This window comes from Antrostomus carolinensis, unplaced genomic scaffold (genome assembly GCF_000700745.2).
Source record: "Antrostomus carolinensis isolate BGI_N321 unplaced genomic scaffold, ASM70074v2 scaffold19480, whole genome shotgun sequence".
NCBI classification, from domain to species: domain Eukaryota; kingdom Metazoa; phylum Chordata; class Aves; order Caprimulgiformes; family Caprimulgidae; genus Antrostomus; species Antrostomus carolinensis.
Genome location: NW_010289320.1, coordinates 68,195 through 87,799, shown reverse-complemented (window position 1 = coordinate 87,799; position 19,605 = coordinate 68,195). Strand labels below are relative to the sequence as shown.

Here is a 19,605-nt window from a genome sequence, read left to right as displayed (position 1 = left end):
GAAAGCCCTACTATATAGAAAGGGATGAAATTATGAAAGGTAAAAGGAAACGACAGTAAATTTCTGTTGGCTAAATAATACATGCATGTATATATATTATTCTTGAGACAATTTTTTTCATCAATTGTCCCGGTTTTCAGCTGGGACAGCTAGTTTTCTTCTTAGTAGCTAGAACAGTGCTGTGTTTTGGATTCAGTGGGATTTGTTTTGAGAAGAACACTGATAACATACTAATGTTTCCAACTGTCGCTGGAAGTTGAAGGACTTTGCGTTTGTCTAGTTTGCAGGTGCAGGGTTGGGTCAGGGGGGGCTGTGTTTGGCTGCTAGCCAAGTGAAACCACTACACCAATTAAAAAAATTAAAAAATAGACAAGATTAATTCAAGTATCTGATGAATGAAAACCAGTCTTTAAATTTTATTTAAAAAAAAAAAAAAAATCTGTAGGGGGAAGCATATTTTGTACTTTGCACACCGTTTTAAAGACCATTTCTGACAAGAACACTATGTCTCCCAACAACCCAGACAGCTCTACTTCTTTTGGATGCAAACATATTCCTCACAAATAAAAAGAACCCTTCACCTGGCTTCTACATCCATGTTCTCAATACCCACAGTATATTTTAATCTAAACCTGCAAAGCAGCTGCTGTGCTAAAATCTTGTTTTCCATTACTTTTACTATTTCACTTCTGTAGAATGTAATTTCTTCTTCTGGTTCTTATATATTATAGGTTTCCTCCCTGCTCTGCCAGTCTCCCTCCACCCCTTTCCTCCAATTAAGTATGAAGTGCATTCATTGCAGTATTCTGCATCAGATAATCAGTCCAAAGAACTATTTATTCATAACAATAAAATTCTGTGCCTTAAACTCTTGAACTGCTTTCAGAATAAAGAAGTTAGAAATTTTGTTACACTTATTTTAATAAGATCTTTCATTATACATTCAGGAAATAGTAATTACACAAAGGCAGAAAGGAGAATTAACACTTTCCTTTCTCTCCTAGTAAATGTGAACAGCTGAGGCTTTGTAGCAGCTCCACCCTACTGCTGTGCACCAGCTGCCCCTGCAGCCAGCCCACGTCCTCGGCGTCCCATGGAGGGGAACCATTGTTCTCCCCCTAAGAAAACTCGGTGGAATCCCTGTTCCTCCCTGCTGGGGTTATTTGGGGCCCTCCAAGCCACCTCTGCAGCCCTGTGAGGAGAGGTCTGCTTGCACATACAGGGAAGACCCTTCATCTAGGGCTGTGGTAGGAACGTGGCTGGAATTTGGGTGCTGGCAGCAACCTTGGCAACTTCCACTGTTTTCTTAAGACAGATGTTATAGTGTCTTATGCAGGCATTGTTCTGCCACGTGATAGACAGGAAACATTGCTTTCTCTGTTCTGGCTGCAGTAATATTGTCTACATTATTTTTATCTTTCTTTTTTTCCTTCATTCACTCCTTTTGGTTTGATCCAATAGAGGCCTTTTTGCTCCCAAAGCTTTACAAGGTCACATTCATTACTTGACTAACATATAGACTGACGCATGTTTACTTCATTTCCTAAGTTGGCAGAAGCTGCAGAAGGGAGTGAATGTTTTGCACTGTTCTGTCTCATCTCTGTCTTTTTTCCTTTGAGACCCTTGGTTAAAGGATGTCACTACATTGTGCCACACCCTGTGTAAATGCAGTAAAGGATACTCCAGATTGTCAGAACTGAAAACAGTCCTCCTGGTGCAGACCCAGATATCCACCTCATATAGGCAGAAGTAGCTTTTTTGCTCCCTAAGCACCTATCAAGTACCAAATGAAATGCCTGTGGTAGATCCTAACAACACCGCGTTCAGCTGGGTCTTTTCCACCACTGCTGAAAATCACTCAACTAAATACTAATTGTGATCTCATCTTAATAAGAACACGTTACACCCATCCAGCAAGCATGGCATCTATGCCCTTTGACAGTTTTCCGGACATTAGAAGAAAAAGAAATACTTTTCTAATGAAAACTCAATTTATGCAAGCAAGAGCCCAACAGAAGAGTACAAATCACTAGTTCTGGTATTTGGAGTCTGTATTTCATTTTTGCTCCACAACAGTCAAGATCAATGTACTTCTGCCCCAAGTGCAAAGTACTCCCAAAATGCAAATTTTGTTTTCAGAGGAAGAGATGCTTTGCAGTCCTCATCACAGCTCACATGAAAAAGCATGAAGTCTAATGTTTACTTCCATGTGGGAAAGCTATCTAAAACATGAACACAAGAAAAGAAAGGTTTTCTGGAGAACAGCTTCACATAAACAGCATAAAACCAGCATTAAAGTTGCTCTGAAGCTAACAGAATGCAAAATCAGCTCACCCAGCAACTTAATCCTTGGAAATCATTAAAAACAACTATATTTAATGATCCTATTGTTCAGTTGGAATAATTTGTATTTAATTTCTCAGGGAAATTAAAATCCTTTATCCCTAGCAGTGATATGATTTTCTTTTTATATTTGTATCAATGGTTCAATTGCCCCTTAATCAAAAGACAATGCAAGAGGGAATATTTCTCATTCAGCAGAGCATCTTGACTAATTTTATGGTCCCGTATGTGATCACTCTGAACAGAAGTTCATACAAAGCACAATTCACAGCATATGCATAACTAGATAACTAAAAATAGAATATGTAAAATTTCATCTTAGTGACGTAACGCTCATATGCCCTTTGGGTTTGAGCTGATATTCACAATTTGATTAAGTATGCTCTAAGAGTGAGTGCACAAGTACGCATTCATTATTAGCAGCTAGAAAAATAATTCTGTGTGCTTCATCCTGGAAACAGCTCCCTTACGTATTTTTTACTGTATTTATTTATGATTTAAAATGAACGAGGGCTATGGAACTATACCTTGTTGTTAAGCTTTAGCTTAAGCTTGTTATAAACAATGAACAAAACGAACTCCTCTGACACAGGAGATGCTGTTCTCATGGGCTCCATGCCACCAGGCATGATCTTATGATGCTGTTATAATAGCTAAAAAAATCACCATTAATTTTGCACAGATCAGTTCAAGTAGTTGTCCGATATGCATCCAGAACAAAGGTGATTTCCAAAGGATTTCACCCATTTATCAATTTTAGAATCAGTCTCTGTGCAAAGCTAATAAAGAACTGAAATGGTGAAACATTGACTTTTTAATAGGCACACATAATTGATTTCAACAAGGAGCAATGAAGTCAAGCCAGATTAAAAACAAAATAAATCAAAATTATATTGAGACCAAAGTGAAATTTTAGAACTAATATTGATCAGAAATTTTTCAGTCAAATGAAACTATTACCACAAGACAGAGACAGAACATGAAACTTAATATTACAGATGCATCACTCTGGAAAGTCTGATGCCTTCCCATGCCTCACTCAGAAACCTAAAAGTATTCCAAGATTCAGAGAGGGTGAAATGGTACGGAAGCTGAACAGAAATACTTTGTTACTGTGTTTGGTCTCAAGCATTTAAAATTAACAGCAAAATATAAAACAAAAGCAGCACTGCTGGCACTGAGTCTTGCTCTGCCAGTTACACCTGACTTAACTACCAACCAAGCTGCCTGCCCTTCTCTGCGTTATTTCCTAGGAATGAGGAAAATTTTGCCAATGTTGGTAACGTTAAAAGCTCTCCCAAAGTCATCAGCTGGGACTGACGCCAGTGACCAGGATTACCACTGCAGCAGTTATACAAACACAAAGCCACCTGCTATCCTTTATCCCAGTTTGTCTGTATTGCCTTGTCTTAATCCCAGCCTGTGTGTTGATGTTGAGCGTGAGTTAGATTCTATTTTTCTTTCTTAGAGAAAAAGACCTGACTCAGGCTGTAACAGCATTAAAATTACCAAGATGTATGTTCCTCTCCCCAACAATCAAATGTTATACTGATTCGTGAAAGCACGATTTACCCAACAATAGTAAAATATTCTCACTAATTTACAAATACACAAATTAGATGCCAAAAAGCCACTGCCATAAAATATCCCCACTGAGCACTTACACTGAACCTCCTGAGGATGGAAGGCCCATCCTTCCTTTCAGCTAACCTGGTTGATTCTGACCTCAACAGACCATAGAAAAAAGATATCCAGGATTCAGCTGGGAACCGGTGCTGTTAGTTGGAAGCTTACAGCTGACACCAGAGCGTAGCTGAGTGAGCTCTGCTTTTCCAGGGTATCTGAGTTCAAAGTCCAGAGGACTCACTCCAGCCTGAGCTGACTAGAGCTATTTGGCCATACAGTGTAACAGCAGAGCTGCACTCGCGTTGCTGGCTGATTTCAGCTCAAGGTGGCAACTAACAGGATCTTTGTGAGCTGATGGAGGCTTTGTGTGAGTCCCTGGCCACTCCTGATGTAGGAAGTGGCTGAAGCTGCCTCAGGGGCTGGTTCTCCCCACATTTCCCTTTCCAGAGAGCTTTCAGTGAGAACAGAAGAGTGAGCACATCACAGCACAGACGAATGTCCAAAGGGTGCCTAAGCTGTGGCTTGACTTCAGACACTGACCCTGGCTAAACAACCCTCAGAAGCATTCATTTCAAAAACACCTTTGCATATCTGTGTCAGGTTTCTCTAAACGTTCTTCTTCTAAGTGTCGATTATTACTAATATCCAGATATTTACATAGCAAGAATTAAACAAAATATATGTTCCAGCACTCAGTAGTATTTCACCAATCATTTTCTGTGATTGTATTTTAAGAAATTACTTTTAAAACAAACGTGAACTGCACGCAAGACTATTACACAGCTCAGCACAGAGCTATAAAAAGGACAATACATAAATTCATAAACTCAAAAAAATGTATTTGTTCTGCAATTAAGCTTGACCTTTCAAAGAACAAATCTATTGGAATTGCAAAAGTTTTCAGTCTCTTAACTAGCTCTGAACAGAAGATCTAATGCCACAAGTGAACATGATATTTCCATTTTGCCAGACTGAATAAAATACTTCTGGATGTAATTCACTTGAAACCAGAATGAAGATCATTAACCTCACTGATTTAACCAATCCAATTTGTCCTGTTTGAGAATTAACTGAAGATTATTAGACACAGAAAAATAATTTTAAATATATGAAGTCTCAGTGAAAACTAGTTGTGTCAGCAAGTTTACCTGCACCGAAAACGGGCCATCCCAATCTAACAGCAGCAGGGGTTGTTAAAATGTAGCATGGTCTTGTACTTACAAGTACACCCCTACCCTTAAAAGAAAAACCTAAAATACTGTCCTGGGTTTTAGTTTTTGTGAAATTTTCACAAATACATCGTTTTCACAGCACCTGTTCTCATTTCAAGGACCTCAGCGGTACTTAAGGCTTCATAATCAACAACAAGATGTTAAGGAATTAACAATGCTTAAAAAAAAAATCACAACTCCTTCTCCTACGTTTCATTTCATTGACAGAAAAAGCCTCCTTACCAGAATTTTTGTGGTGTACGCACTGTTGATAGCAATTGCGTTAACCAGCAAATCGAGCGTTTTGGTGGGTACAGAGTCTGGGTCAGGGATCTCTTTGTAGTGGACATCACCAACGTAGGCTTGGACCACGGTCATCCGGTTGGTTGTTAGCGTCCCTGTTTTGTCAGAGCAGATGGCTGTAGCGTTACCCATAGTTTCACAAGCATCTAAGTGCCGGACCAGATTGTTATCCTTCATCATTTTCTGAGAAAAAAAAAAAAGCAAAGTAAAAAAAACCTTCAAGATTTGCTTTGACAGATTTTTAATATCAGTTATAAAAAGCAAAAAAGCACCTATTTAGTCTTGTTCAGTAGAACAAAATGCTCACTAAACCAGAGCTTTAATCAGGGACAATAACTTGCCCCTAGTTACAGACAACCAAGCAGTGACCATCCCTGAAATAATTTTACCTTTGATAGACAGATATAATTGCATCATTTTTTGCAGTACATATACATTTTAAGGAATAGCTAGAACAGCAAAGATTAGCTATAGAAACTGAAGGTAACAGGATTTTTAAAACAGCGTAATTGTAGCAAATATTAGACTTCTTTTTAATACTCTTTCCAATGCCAGGGTGTTACCTTGCAGCACATAGAGGGACTGTACATTTTGGCAAAGAAAGAAACTAACCAAAAAAAAAAAAAAGACTCCACGCCCACAAAAAGCCAACAGAATACTTCATTCCACAGTGCATATTTTTCACAAGATGCACAGTCATCCTCGACATACATGTTATCCTTGTTTATATGTTTTTAATATTAAAAAAATTCCGTGCCCAACCACCTGACCCTTACTTTCAGACACTGTCTTATGGGGCACAACATGAACAGTTGTACACAAAGCTGTATTGCAGCTTGATACTACAGTTATAGATACACATGTCGGGTGAAGGACACCAGGAGAACGGGAAAGTATTTTTTAAAGCAGCTACAGTCTTTATCAGTAAAATCTCATGCTTGAGATGTGCTCTTTTTTCCTAATAATAATGAAGTTTGGCAACATATAAATTAAGCTATTCCTTCCTAACATTCATATGTTAACTTGTTTACACATTAAACGGAAATAAACTTTACAAAATCTTCATCTAGGCTTCCCAGAATGTTTACATAAGGCCCATCTGACTAAATTGCTAAAACAATCTGAGAAAACTCCTAGATGGATAATGGAGTAATCCACAAGTCCAGGATTTTAATCCTCTTTAATTTCCTAGTAGAATCGTTTACATTGGCTACAGACAACACCAATTGCATTTATGAAAATACAAGAAAGCTCCAGTGAAACTCTTAATTCCTTTAGAATGTGTTCCTGAAGACTTCAAATCCATCTCAGGACTCTGTACTGCACAAGAAAATTTGAAGACGAAGTTATTCTGTATCAAAAGACTGAACTATTCTCATAGTAAATTCTGCTCAATAAATTCCTGGTAACATCTGAAAATAAGTAGCTATTTCTATTGTTCGATATTCCTGCACTGTGTAGTTTTAAAGGTATGAATTAGAATACACATGCATTTGCATTTTTGTCAGAAATGCTTTCCATATAAAGCACAGTTTAACTCTCACTAACATTTTGCACACACTAATTTGCAGGCTGACTTTAATCACATCTGATAAAACCCGAAGAATAAGTTACTAGCAAAATCAACTGAACAGCATTTTTCTCCCATGATTATGTTTAGTGTTTCTTACCTTTACAGAGTAAGCCAGAGAAATAGTGACAGCGAGTGGAAGTCCCTCAGGAACAGCAACCACAAGTACAGTAACACCAATAATGAAGAATTTAACAAAATACTGAACATAGACAGGAGTGCACTCAGGCAACCACTGTTTCTTGTTGACCACAAATGTGTCAATGGCAAAATATAGTACCAAAATGATTACAGTGATGGCAGACATCACCAAACCTGAAAACAAAAATCATCAATTACCATAAAACAAAACACAATTAAAAACATGCACAATTAGCAATTTAAGATTTGAATTGGATAGGAAATTATTTTCTTATCCTACATGACATTTTTCTCCAGTACCAATAATGACATCAATGGTAAATTTTACAATCTAGAAAAAAACATTACTATAATACATTTACAACAGCTATATATTCACCAAATTCTACAGAATAGCTGAATCACAGTGCATTAATTTTTAAGCACCATCTTACTGCTGCCTTTAAAACTTCTCAGTCAGTCTAGTTCAACACGAGTTCTGCTGTTGCTTAAGCTAAATTTTTCAATTTAGTACATTACTTTTCCTGGTACAAAATTTATCTGTCCATTTAACCTCCATCATTTACAAATTACTGGTCTATCCATATCCAAACACTCATCTTTCTGTTAAATAAGCTTATCTTGAGAGGCTTGGGAAAAGGAGTCTCCTGTAGTTTATGTTGCTGTATAAAACATTTTAGAAAAGCCCGACTGATGTGTCTGGCTGAATACAATGAGGTAATAATGCAGAATCATCCACAGAGCAGTTTTTAATTGTTTTTCTTGAAAATGTAATAAATACTAGTGTTTCCAAGGTTTTCCCTTTCAAAGGGACATATGCAAACAGTGCCTATTTTTTATGAGGAGAAGCTCAAAAGATGTACAACACTGACAGTATAGCACAAGAGATACTAATAAATATTTCACAGAATCCAGCAAAAGATCCCAGACTGAATATGCTCTCCCAATGACACAGACTTTGCTAAGACAACTCTCCTCCTCCACAGTCTTGTTTCTGGATTTGAGTATCCAAATAAAAACTCCATTAGAACATCTATTTGCCTTGCTATGATTGTTGTTCTTTGGCAGGTTTCTATGAAACAGTTAAGCCTGCATTTCAAAATAAATTAATTTCTCTCTAATGAGACCATACAGTAGAAGCAGAAGGCTGTGAATTTCATGTCTTGACAGAAGTTTAAAAAAAAAAAAAAAAGTTGGTAAGCTGAAGGATGTGAAGGTTGACAGGAAACAGATGAGTTGGGGAGACCACTAAATGCCAGAGGATAAAGGAAAATCCATTAAAACATTGTACAGGCAAATACTCATGACAATGCAAGACATCCCCATAGATTGCCCGAAGACAAAGAAAAAACAAATGAGGCAATGATTAATTAGTTTAATTCATATTACTGTCCACATTAGGGTTAGAAAGCCCTATACAATTACTTTAAAAGTGATATTCATATGGCTGGCGAAATACCAAAGAGAGCAATCATCAGAAGACAATGCAGAAAGGTACTTAATCTAAGAAATCAGGGATCATGAGAAATGAAGTGGTTTTGTATCAATGCATACTACTGTTGTACAACTGGCAACAAAGCAGAGAAGCTTGAGGAATATGAAACTGGGCAAAGCATGAAACTGGATATTGAAGAGATGATAAGCAGAGATTCTGAGTCACGCACTGTTCAGGCAAAAAAACAGAAGTGGCATCCTGGGGTTATGTGATCAGCTAAGTGCAATGAATTTAGAAAGGAATGAGAAGGAACAGCAGGGGTATAAATCAGACTGGTAAAGAAGGATAAAGGAGATTGAACAGAGGTAAAGCTAGAAATCTGTTGTAGGGCCTCAGCCAAGGATCTGGACAGATACCAAGATCTCCTTAATAACACTAGAAAAATGAACCTAATGAACATTATGTGATTATGAAAGATTTTCACTTTCTAGCTACATATTGGAGAAGAGGTGCTACTTCTAACAGTAGGGACCAGATGGTGCTGGGTACAAGAGTCAACAGCTGTGTCATATTTGGGTGGAAGGCAGGAATATGGTTATTAAGAGAGGACAGAATGATTTCAGAATCCATAAGAGGGAAATACTGTGTGATTTTGAGATTATACTAGAGCTTCTGAAACTGTGTACTCAGAAGTTCTAAGGTGAGAGCGAATTAAATATATAATTACTGCACTTGGGAGTATTGCCCATGAGAAAAACTACATTTCATTTTGATTCAAATATTCATTACCATCCAAGTTGCCCAGAGCTCCCAGTTTCTTGACAGTCAAAGCTGAGTTTTAGAAGAATAAAAGATCTTCAATACCACATACTATCCTTGGAACGGTATTATGATGACCCATTTCTAAACACTGCAGTAAGAAAGGGCTATCCTTTTTAAGAATAATTTGTTTTCAAAGTCTTTGTTGCTAGCATAACACACCACTCTTCGGTCAGTTACCCAGTCATACCTGCTTTGCCTATCTGGACTGCCAGCTTGGTCAGCTTTCCCTGAAGAACAGATTTTTCTTTCTTGTGCATGTTGGATTTCTTCTTATCTTTGTCATCTCCTTCTCCCCCTTCTGCACTCTTCAGTGGCTGCATCTCCATGGCAGCAGCCCCATCCTGCTGCTTGGCTAATAACGCAGAACAAAACTGTTACTCCAAAACTATTCTTCATTCTTTTTATCTTAGTGTTGATACTTACTGAATTCAACCAGCAACCATTCAACACTGGTGGCAGGGGCTGATTGCCACACATGTTTGGCACTGCACAGAATTACCCTTCACCCCCACGGCAGACAGGTGCCCCTAGGAGACCCAGTGGGGTTCTGCAGGGGCACAAATGTACAAGCATACCCATGTGCACTCCATACGTACGTAATGTAATGGTGTATGTAATATGCTGTTTGTCAAGTACATGAAAACCATTGATTTTTACTTATTCTTTTACTTATTCTTTCTTTTTTAAAGCCACCAATGACACTCTGTGTTATACACATATATATCACTTAATGTCTTGCAAATTACTTGGCAAGTAACAGTACATCAGCACTGCAGGATTTCCTAGAATAGCAGATCTCAAATGCTTTGGCAAGTAGACAGTCTAGATATCTCTATATTTTGGTTTGTCTCAGATCACAATGCACCCTTATAATCATACTTCTAATGACAACGTTTTAAAGGCACTGTGGTTCCACAGATGATGCGTGCGCCACTTCTCTTGACTGCATGGGCACCTCAGTGACCAGTGGACCACAGTTTGTGAACCACTATTCTAGATAATACCAGACTTAAAAAGTTTCCCTAGCATTCAGTATTCAAGTAACTTAACCATCAGGTCAGATGGTGTTACCATCATCATTCTCCCATAAAAAGCCTTATAATTTAAAGGCTAAACCATCCTTTCTTGAAAGAATGCTAATGCAAGGAAATTTTTAAGAGAAAGACATGTTTTTTAAAAGCAATGACATTCCAGTTTATATATGTGTATGTGTTGGTTTTGTATTGAACACAAACATAAGTTAAATAGAATGAGATGAAGCAGCTTTGCTTTGACATTCATGAACAGATTGTACAAAACCATGCTTATTTGACCTGGAAAACTAATTTGTCTATCTATCTAACCTCAAAACATATTAATTTAATATAATATTACTTAATAGTTTTGTACCATTAACAACTGAGTTTATTCACTTTCTGATCTACCACCTTTGCAATCTATAGAATTATCTGAGAAGAGGAAGTTATAGTTTACTTTACTTATTCAGCATAACCCAAAGAAATCATGACAGCTGTGTTTCATATAATAAAAAGGGAACTATGACTTTGCTTCAGAGAAAGCAAAATATTTATTTCAATTTCTTCCTGAGAGTGTAAACTAAATAAGAAACTCCTGAGATTCTTAACCTCCCTATTATTTATCCTTAGAATACACTTCTACATTGCTAAATAACCTCTTGGCTTTAAAGTTGCCTTTTGTGTCACTTTACCTTCTCCCCGCAAATGAAAATATGTCCATACAATGCCATTAAACACCAAAGATGATGAGACATACCAAAAATAGGGTTGGAAATTCACTAACAATACATAGCATACAGAACTTGCACAAGAAAATGAATTCAAATGAACTTTGTGACATGAAAGTATCATCCACAAATAGTTTATTAGAAATACTGATCTTCTCTTATCCTAAATATTTGATATATCAAAATTCTGTTAAGTTACAATTTCTTTTGTAGGTTTTTTTTGTTGGGTTTGGTTGATTGGTATTTTTAAAAAATTCTCTTTGAACAACAGGGCAATTTTTACACACAGGCACAAATCACAAATTTTCATTTCTTTTTTTTTTTTAATAGAATTTAACTACATGCTAAAAACAAAATCCACAACCTCCTTAATATGAAAGAAGATTACCTTTGTTCTGGCTGTTCTCCATATTTCCATCCTGCATTTTGCCTATATGATGAAAAATTTCAACAGACAACAGACAGTAAACAATTTCACCCAAGACAGAACATGAAAATGGGAATTTAAATAAAAAGGGCAGACAGAAGTAATGAGCATGTTACAGATACTTCTTTATGATCAGTAGCCATTGTCATCACATGTTTACTTAGAGGCACGGACAACTGAGAGGGACACGTTCAAAGAACTGCACTCGAGTTCAATGCTGTAACATGTAAAATACTACATATCAGCATGTATTTCTGATCAAATCACATAAATTAAGAGGGTGAAACTAATAAAAAGAATCCAGTAGAAAGCAGAATTTGAGTAATATTCCTGAACTTAAATTTTAGAGAGCTGGGACTTAAAAAACCCAGAGGTGTAATGCTGGCACACACCAGTATAGAGTGTGACTTTCTTAATGCATTCCAGAATTAAATTTATTGGTTTTGTAAATTAGGACAAAATAATATAAATAACAGTGTTAATAAATGTAAATTTAAAAATGTAAATCAGACATTATTTTAAAATTACATCTTCCTCACTTAGTTGTATTATTTAGCAAGTTTCTCCTGTAAATATCAGTGTCATGTGATCATCCTATATTGAGATTTATCCTAAAGAAAGATTTGCCAAGTGCATCTGTATGTTCCAATTTAGTATTTTAGCTATGCATAGTCTTACCATACCAAAGTTCTTACTTTGTTGTTTTTTTTTTAAATGAAAATACAGCATTTAAAAGTGTATGTGAAATAAAAAAATGGCAAAATGCAAATTAGAGTGTACAAAATTTTGGTATTCAGAATAACCAGTAAATTATTTCAAACGTATTAAAAAAGTCTTGTTGGAATCCCTTATGAAATTCACAGTTATATATTAATTTATCTTGCAAAAAAGACTACTAGAGTTTTATAAGCACTACATTCAGAATGGATTACATTCTCTTTTTGTAGTTATGTATAATGCACAGTAAAAAACTAATGCTAAGGACAATTAATGGTTCAAACACCTTTACAAGGTTTTTGACACATACTAATAAGAAAAGTATCATTAGAGTTTATAAAAAAAGATGACAGCAGGTAAGTCCTGCTCTTCCAACTTCCTACAGTAATACAGCTGGCACTGACGTGCACACTAAGGCATCAGAAATTATGCTTTAAAATATGATTTTTTTTTTTTTCACTCTATACTATGAATAAATAGTAACAAAATTAAAAGGCTGAGATGCATTTCTTGCATGTTTGTATTTTCAGTAATTGGGAGATCACTACAAACTTCCCTCTCAAAAAGCAAAAATGCCCAAATCAGTGAGGAATTTATCACTAGAACATTTCACCCCATACGAATAGGCTGCACCAGCACTTAGAAAGTCAGCAGCAGAGAATTACAGCAAAGGAAGGGATGTTCCACTAGGTATCATCACCTCGGTACTCAGATGGACCACTAAAGGATGCTGAAGTGAATCATCCAGCAGCACCTACTTCTCTGCATTTCTAACCCTATTCCCACCTTAGCTATAACATGACTTTTCAAAAAGTTGTATCTTTTCTTCCAAAAACTTATGTTTTGCCACGGGACCTGAATCTATGAACCTGAACAAAACCAAGTTCATTTTCATTGTGAAATCTGCTTAAGAATTTTTGCATCCACTGTGTAGTTGAACTTGCTATCTGCCTAATGGCTGTTTTTCTTAGAATGGTTTTTAATAAAGTTGGTGGAAGACATAAAACATCTCTAGAGATTCTGATTTCTGGCTAGAGGATAAAGCCTTCTATAAGAACTAGAAAACATTAATTTAGAGCAGACAGTCTGCTCTATGTCCTGCTCTATAGTTCCTTTTTCAGAAAACAATTAAAAACCTTAAAGCAGTATAATTGAAGATTCTTCAACTTGAAAAAAACCCCAAACAAACAAACAAAAAACCCAACAAGAACCCCTCAAACCATGACTTTCATAACGGGCAACACAAACCCATTATTTTTCTGTGTGACTCAAAGGATTTACCTTTATGATATATATATTTGCTATTTAATAGAGGTATCAGGCTTGTCATAATGAATTACACTAACAAGTCACCTACCCTGGCTACCTAAAAATACCAATACCCAAACTGGACAATCATTAACAACAATGTAAATGTAAGGATTTAAGAAATACATTCTTAACCTCAGCAGCTACTGCACTTGGGTTACTGGGGGACAAGGTAGGGGAAGTAATCACAGCTAATTATATTACAATTATTTAGAATAACAAATAATAGGTAATTTATGTAACTATGATGAAGAAAAGAATGCTGTAAAGGATTACTTTCTTCCTGTTCCAAATATTTTTAAGCCTGCAGTTGGCTATCCATTATGAACAAAGAAAGAAATTAAGACAATAGAATCACTACTGCTGAGAAATCCCTTATCCTTATAGTTACTGCTAGGACCAGAAATACTATCCCATCTTTCTGACCTTTGTGCATTGGTTAGAAACATTAAAAGGATAAGCATTTGTTAATATTTTGATAGCATTTTATCTATAATTCTTCAAAAGGATAATATATTTTTACATAATTTTGCAATATTTTTATTCTCTTCTTTTTTTGGAAATAAGTATGTAAAAGGAACAACGTTTGCGTCTTGAATCTGAAGAAATTAACCTGAGTGTATTTTTTACCACTTTTCTAAGCAAAGATGAAAATTCAGAATGTTTAGAAAAGAATACAGAGCCTCCTAATACGAGCTGTATCCTGCAGTTGCTTTGAAGGTTTTGAATTTGCATATAAAATGCTTTGCATCTTGCCTTTGCCTTATAAAGTTTCCAGCTCTTGGAACATACCCATGGCACCACTACTGCCAAAGTTCTTACCCCAAAATCTTCAAATAAAACTTTCCAAGAAGCTTTCCCCCAGCTGTTTATGACGAGTCAGTGAGACAGAATAACAAAGCCCTAACGCTGGCATTAGAAATTACATGTTCATTGGAGGAACTGCTTAGAATCAGCCAAAGCCAGTAATAAGGGTTATGTTCTCATGTGCTGTGATGGAGCAAAATACCCTACTGACTTTCCAAAATGTCTCATCTTGCCATAGAAATGAGTTACAGCCCTCTACATGCCAAGCCCGTTATATTCTGCAGCCAGTAAGAACAGATGCACATTGCAAATCTATACAGGGGGGAAAAGTGACACCAAACGTATCTGAAGTGAATCACTAGGAATTCTTTCATGCAGTGTGATATCAGAGCCAATGCATTAGTAAAACACAGGTTAACTACAAAACAGTAAATCTGATTCCACTGTATCAAATAGGAAGATTGAGATAATTTTTCTATGACCTCCCTAAATAATCTCATGTACAATTCAGAAAATAATTTAAAACATATTGAAACTGCAAATTACTTTGCAAGAATTGAAGAGTAGGGTACATATGCCAGAACTGACAGAATTAACAGGAGATGTGAAGTATTTCAGCTGAGACATCGCTCTGAGTCTGCTATGGTGTTTCTATAGCAGAATATATTTTTAAGTAACAAATTCTCAGAGTACCAAATGCCAAAAGAAACCCAACATGGAAATCCTGATTTAGGAATCGAGTAGTGCTCTACTGGACAATAAGCACTCCTTCCTCTAAGGAAATCAAATTTGGGGGTGAACAACCTATAAATAGGGATTGCTGCTTCCCATATTTTCTTTTTAAAAATTTACCTTTTCTAAATACAGTACCTGAAAATTAGATGAATTTCCAGGAATTGCTACCTTTCTGTAACATTTTCTGATCTGCTCATAACCTTAACTTGTAACTAAGACAATAACAGTATTTTATTTGAAATGGTAATGAGTTGATTTTCAAGTAACAAGCAATAGCATTTCCTGAGCTATTCAATTCTGTAATATTTTTTTCTTTTTTTAAAAGAAAATTTTCTTTTTTCTTTCTACACAGAGGTACTAGACTTTAGGAAAAAATGCTTGTTTCCAGTCACACCTCAGGGAGAATTCTCAGACATTACTGAAAAAATGCATTTCATCCAGACTGAAAAAATATCTACATAAACTTAGTCTCCTTGCTTTAGAACTTATTTTTTTCCTTCCTTTCTCACCTTCAAAACATATCTACATTTTAAATATTCTCTAAGTCATTGTCACTGCTGACTAGAAAAATGTAGAGTATAAACAGAAATCAGACTTTGGCAATTTAGCAGACGTGTTCAAAGCACTCGGATCTAACTCTACTTGCCAAGTCTACGTCCTCCTCTCAGGTAAGCTGAATTGTGGAAATTATCTCCTTTCTACGTTGATCAAAGATCTGCAGAATTAATTCAACTGCCTCACCTCAGTTAAAAGCAAAAACTTATTCAGCTGCACAAAAAACTGACTTCTACACTTCCTGCGCTGAAAAGAATTGAGTATCTCTCAAATCCAGGATAAGGAGGGACAGTAACTTGTTTCTGATGGGAGAGAAGATGATGAGAAATCACATACTTACTTAAGACACGGATTTAATATCCCTCGGGACTCAATTTACATATTAAATTCAAAATTCAGACATTACACCAAACACAACAGATATTTACCAGGCAACTAAAACTTGCTAACAGAGAGACCAGGTTAGAACAATTTCGGACTCAGTTCTGCATCTTGCTGAGCAGTGGCTCCCATCCATCACAGCACTTCAGCAGATGCTTAACTTAGTACTCAGCAACTTGCAGGACTGAGCATAGATGTCATACTGGAGTCTCCAGCAGGACTGAAGGAGGGTATCTGGTAAGACTTTGTTGTATGCACATGTTTATTTTACATACAACAGAGTAGAATTATAGAGCATAAAGAATGGAGAATGAAACACTCATCATTAATCTCCCAGTTCTTATGTCTCTAAGGAATCTGAAATTGGGGTGTTGGAACCAAGGTGATAGAGGTTCCTGTCGTGCAGTGAGAGGTAGGGACTGTAAATCCTAGTTTTCCAGCAAACTTGGAATGGGCAGGAGTAAAATTTTAAATCTGGTTACATGTTTCTTCTAAATTGTAATAAAATCATTTAAAAATAGGCTCAAAGATTTCCTATTGCTTTAAATAAGATATTACACTAGCAAATCTTAGTACTTGTTTAGTAGTTGGCGTTGCTACGTCAGAAACTCCAGTTTCACATGCATAATGCAACAACTACTGACCTGCATGGAAAAAAATTTCTATCACTAACACAGTGAGAATTAGAATTATTTTTGTCAGTATTATTGGTGCTGTACAAGAGGGAAGCCAAGAGGGAAAGTTTTCTACGGCAAATAAAGACTAATGTATTGCATGATAAGAAAAATACAGCTGATTCCTAGACTAATATTGACCTATTCCATTTAATACTGGAATTAGACTATTAGAAGAGATACTGAAATATCTGCATGCTACAAAGTGGGGTCAAGAATCTGTACTAAGAAACAGTCAAAAATGACTACAGTAACTTTTAATTTTTTTTTTCTTTTTAGTAAATACAGGCAGGCTCATTAGATGATCACTATCTAAGGGCATACACAAACATCAACAAACATAATTTTTCAGTCAGTTTCTTCCAAAAAAGATGCTCAAAGTAGCAAAAGTTATTCCTAAAGCATTGTTAGCTGAAATTGAGCCAGACTCCTGACCCCAGCACTATTTCTCAGAACTACATGTAGACTATATGAACACTTATGAGAGTGCCACATGAGAAGGAAAGAAGATATAATCCATTTATCATGGAATTCTTCAGATCTATGCTGAAAAATGTGTAAAGAAGAGCTTTACAATGAAACTTCACATAAAGACAACTCAAAAAGTTTTAATTAATGGCAAATAGATAATAATTTCTACTTCTTCCTCTCCCATGCTTAATTCTGTGTGAATAAGTAAATAAGTCGCAGCATCTTTGTGGCATCTCATAAGCTACTACAGTTTATGGAGTAGGATCTCTCAGAGGGTAATGACATGCACGTACAACATGTGTGCAGTTCGTAAAAGGAAGAGGGAATCTTACGTAGTCAGGAGAGAAAGCTATCAAATCAAATGAGCTAGGTGTTCTTGACGTACCATTGACTAAGCTGGCATTTGCATTATCAGTGGCATTTGCACCTGCTGCACCATCTGTAGCTGAAGGAGGGTGGGAGGAGGGATGGGAAGAATCTACTGAGTAACAATGGATAAAAAAAAAGGCAATAAATAATAATAATCATAACAACAACATGAACAAATGCACACGACAAAACAAAAAAAATATGGAATATTATGGCTTTTTCTCCAAAATCAATCTTTTAAAATTAATTAACATAACTTGCAAAAGCAAAATGTCATTACAAAGGTGCTACAAAATAAGGCAAAAACTCAGACATGGAAAAATAAATAATAATAATAAATTAATATGAAAAACATTTAACAAAGTTAAAGAGTTGGTGAGAACTGACTGTACACAGTACTATGGCTTTGGTCCTTTTATGTGTAATTTTTTTTACTTTGAGATAATGTTATGCAAATATTAAACTAGTTGAAATATTTCCCTTGAGCTAATGAATTTACACAATGAAGGAGTAGTTTTGGAATTTGCAGCTTACTACATAGTATATACAAAATTATGTATTTTGTATTTTATGTAAAGTTGTATATTATGATGTACAATTGCTGATCCATCTCAGTCCAACATGGGCTCAATCTATGGGCTCTAGGTTATTAAACCTAATTAACAGGCACATTGATCTGAGTAGAAACATTAAACTTTTCAATATTGTATGTGAAAATGGCAAATATAGTCTTGAGGAGAATGAACACTTGATACTATGTAATTGCCTGTTCTGTGGTGAAATAAAGAGAGTATCAGGAAAAAAAATCCTTTTTTTGTTTTCAACAATGACCTGCATATTAGTGAAATCGGTCAAGCAATATTTCCTAATAAGAAGGTGGAAAACTTGAAGGTTTTATTATTTTATTATAGTTTTTTTCTACTAGAGTTTAGAAAATTAATCTCTACAAATAAGAGAAAATAACTTTTGGGTTGTTTCTGTTGGTTAACTCTTCACAATAGAACACAGAAGTCCTACAATGAATCCTGATTGAGAATCCTGAACTTCCTCAGGACTTGACCCATAGCGACTGTTTCACACTGTACTGGTTTGTTATTCAACAAAAATGGTCACGTTTTATTTACAAATGGTAAATTGGGAGAAGAAAATAAACAGCACACAGGATTTAAAATCATACCCTGTGCAACCACATTCATGAAAATTTCAATTGCAAATTTGATTGCTGTGATGGTAATAACTTAAACTGTTTTGGTTACTCATGCTTATTTTTTATTCCATTTGGATACTCATACTAACCAGCACAGCATGAACTGCTAACAGCAAATCATGCATTTCAACATTTAATAAACTGTAATTTACTGCTGGAGAATAACTGATTACTCAAGCTTAACATTAAAATTTGCAACACCAACAATGCGTGCACACTTAATTGTTTGCCACAAACAATCCTGTTGATTTGATATTAATCTTTAATTTAACTGGACTGATTCATAGACAGTTATTTTAATCATCAGTTCAACCCTGATTTGACCAAAGCTTGCTGGCTAAAAGCCTCATCCTTTCATTTGATGCGGTACAATTCTTACTCTACCTGGAAGCTGATGTCCATCCTCCTGTTTCACACCTGTATGATGATTTTTACAAAATGTTAATGAACGATAAAAGCATACACCCACATAAGACTGCAACAAACATTTATGACTGGAAGGATTTCAGAGGACTGTAGGTTTATATATGAGAGTACATTATTTGAGGTTGGGCCTCCGTCTGCTACCAGCTCTGCCTAGGCACTCCTCTGCACTAGCACAAAGCTGCTAGCAACATTAGAAAACGCAAAGGAATTTTCTTGGTACCCAATTAGATTGTGTTGGCATAGAAAGTTCTTACACACCTCTGTGAGTATCTTTGTCTCTGGGTAGTAAGTTATGACATGCTGCAGTGCATTACTCTGCTATCTCAGGTTTCT

The 19,605-nt window shown here is 35.9% G+C and overlaps 1 protein-coding gene across 1 annotated transcript in view; it reads right to left on the bottom strand.

Annotated features, from left to right (window-relative positions):
- LOC104526597 (plasma membrane calcium-transporting ATPase 2) overlaps positions 1 to 19,605 on the bottom strand; it is a gene marked incomplete at its 5' end in the record, with an annotated part of 81,150 nt that overhangs the window by 16,969 nt on the left and 44,576 nt on the right. Inside the window, 6 exons of the mRNA XM_029085492.1 lie at positions 5,424 to 5,666; positions 7,154 to 7,368; positions 9,639 to 9,803; positions 11,584 to 11,625; positions 17,656 to 17,748; positions 19,231 to 19,263. Coding sequence (XP_028941325.1) covers positions 5,424 to 5,666; positions 7,154 to 7,368; positions 9,639 to 9,803; positions 11,584 to 11,625; positions 17,656 to 17,748; positions 19,231 to 19,263 — 791 coding nt within the window. The remainder of the gene's footprint in view (positions 1 to 5,423; positions 5,667 to 7,153; positions 7,369 to 9,638; positions 9,804 to 11,583; positions 11,626 to 17,655; positions 17,749 to 19,230; positions 19,264 to 19,605) is intronic.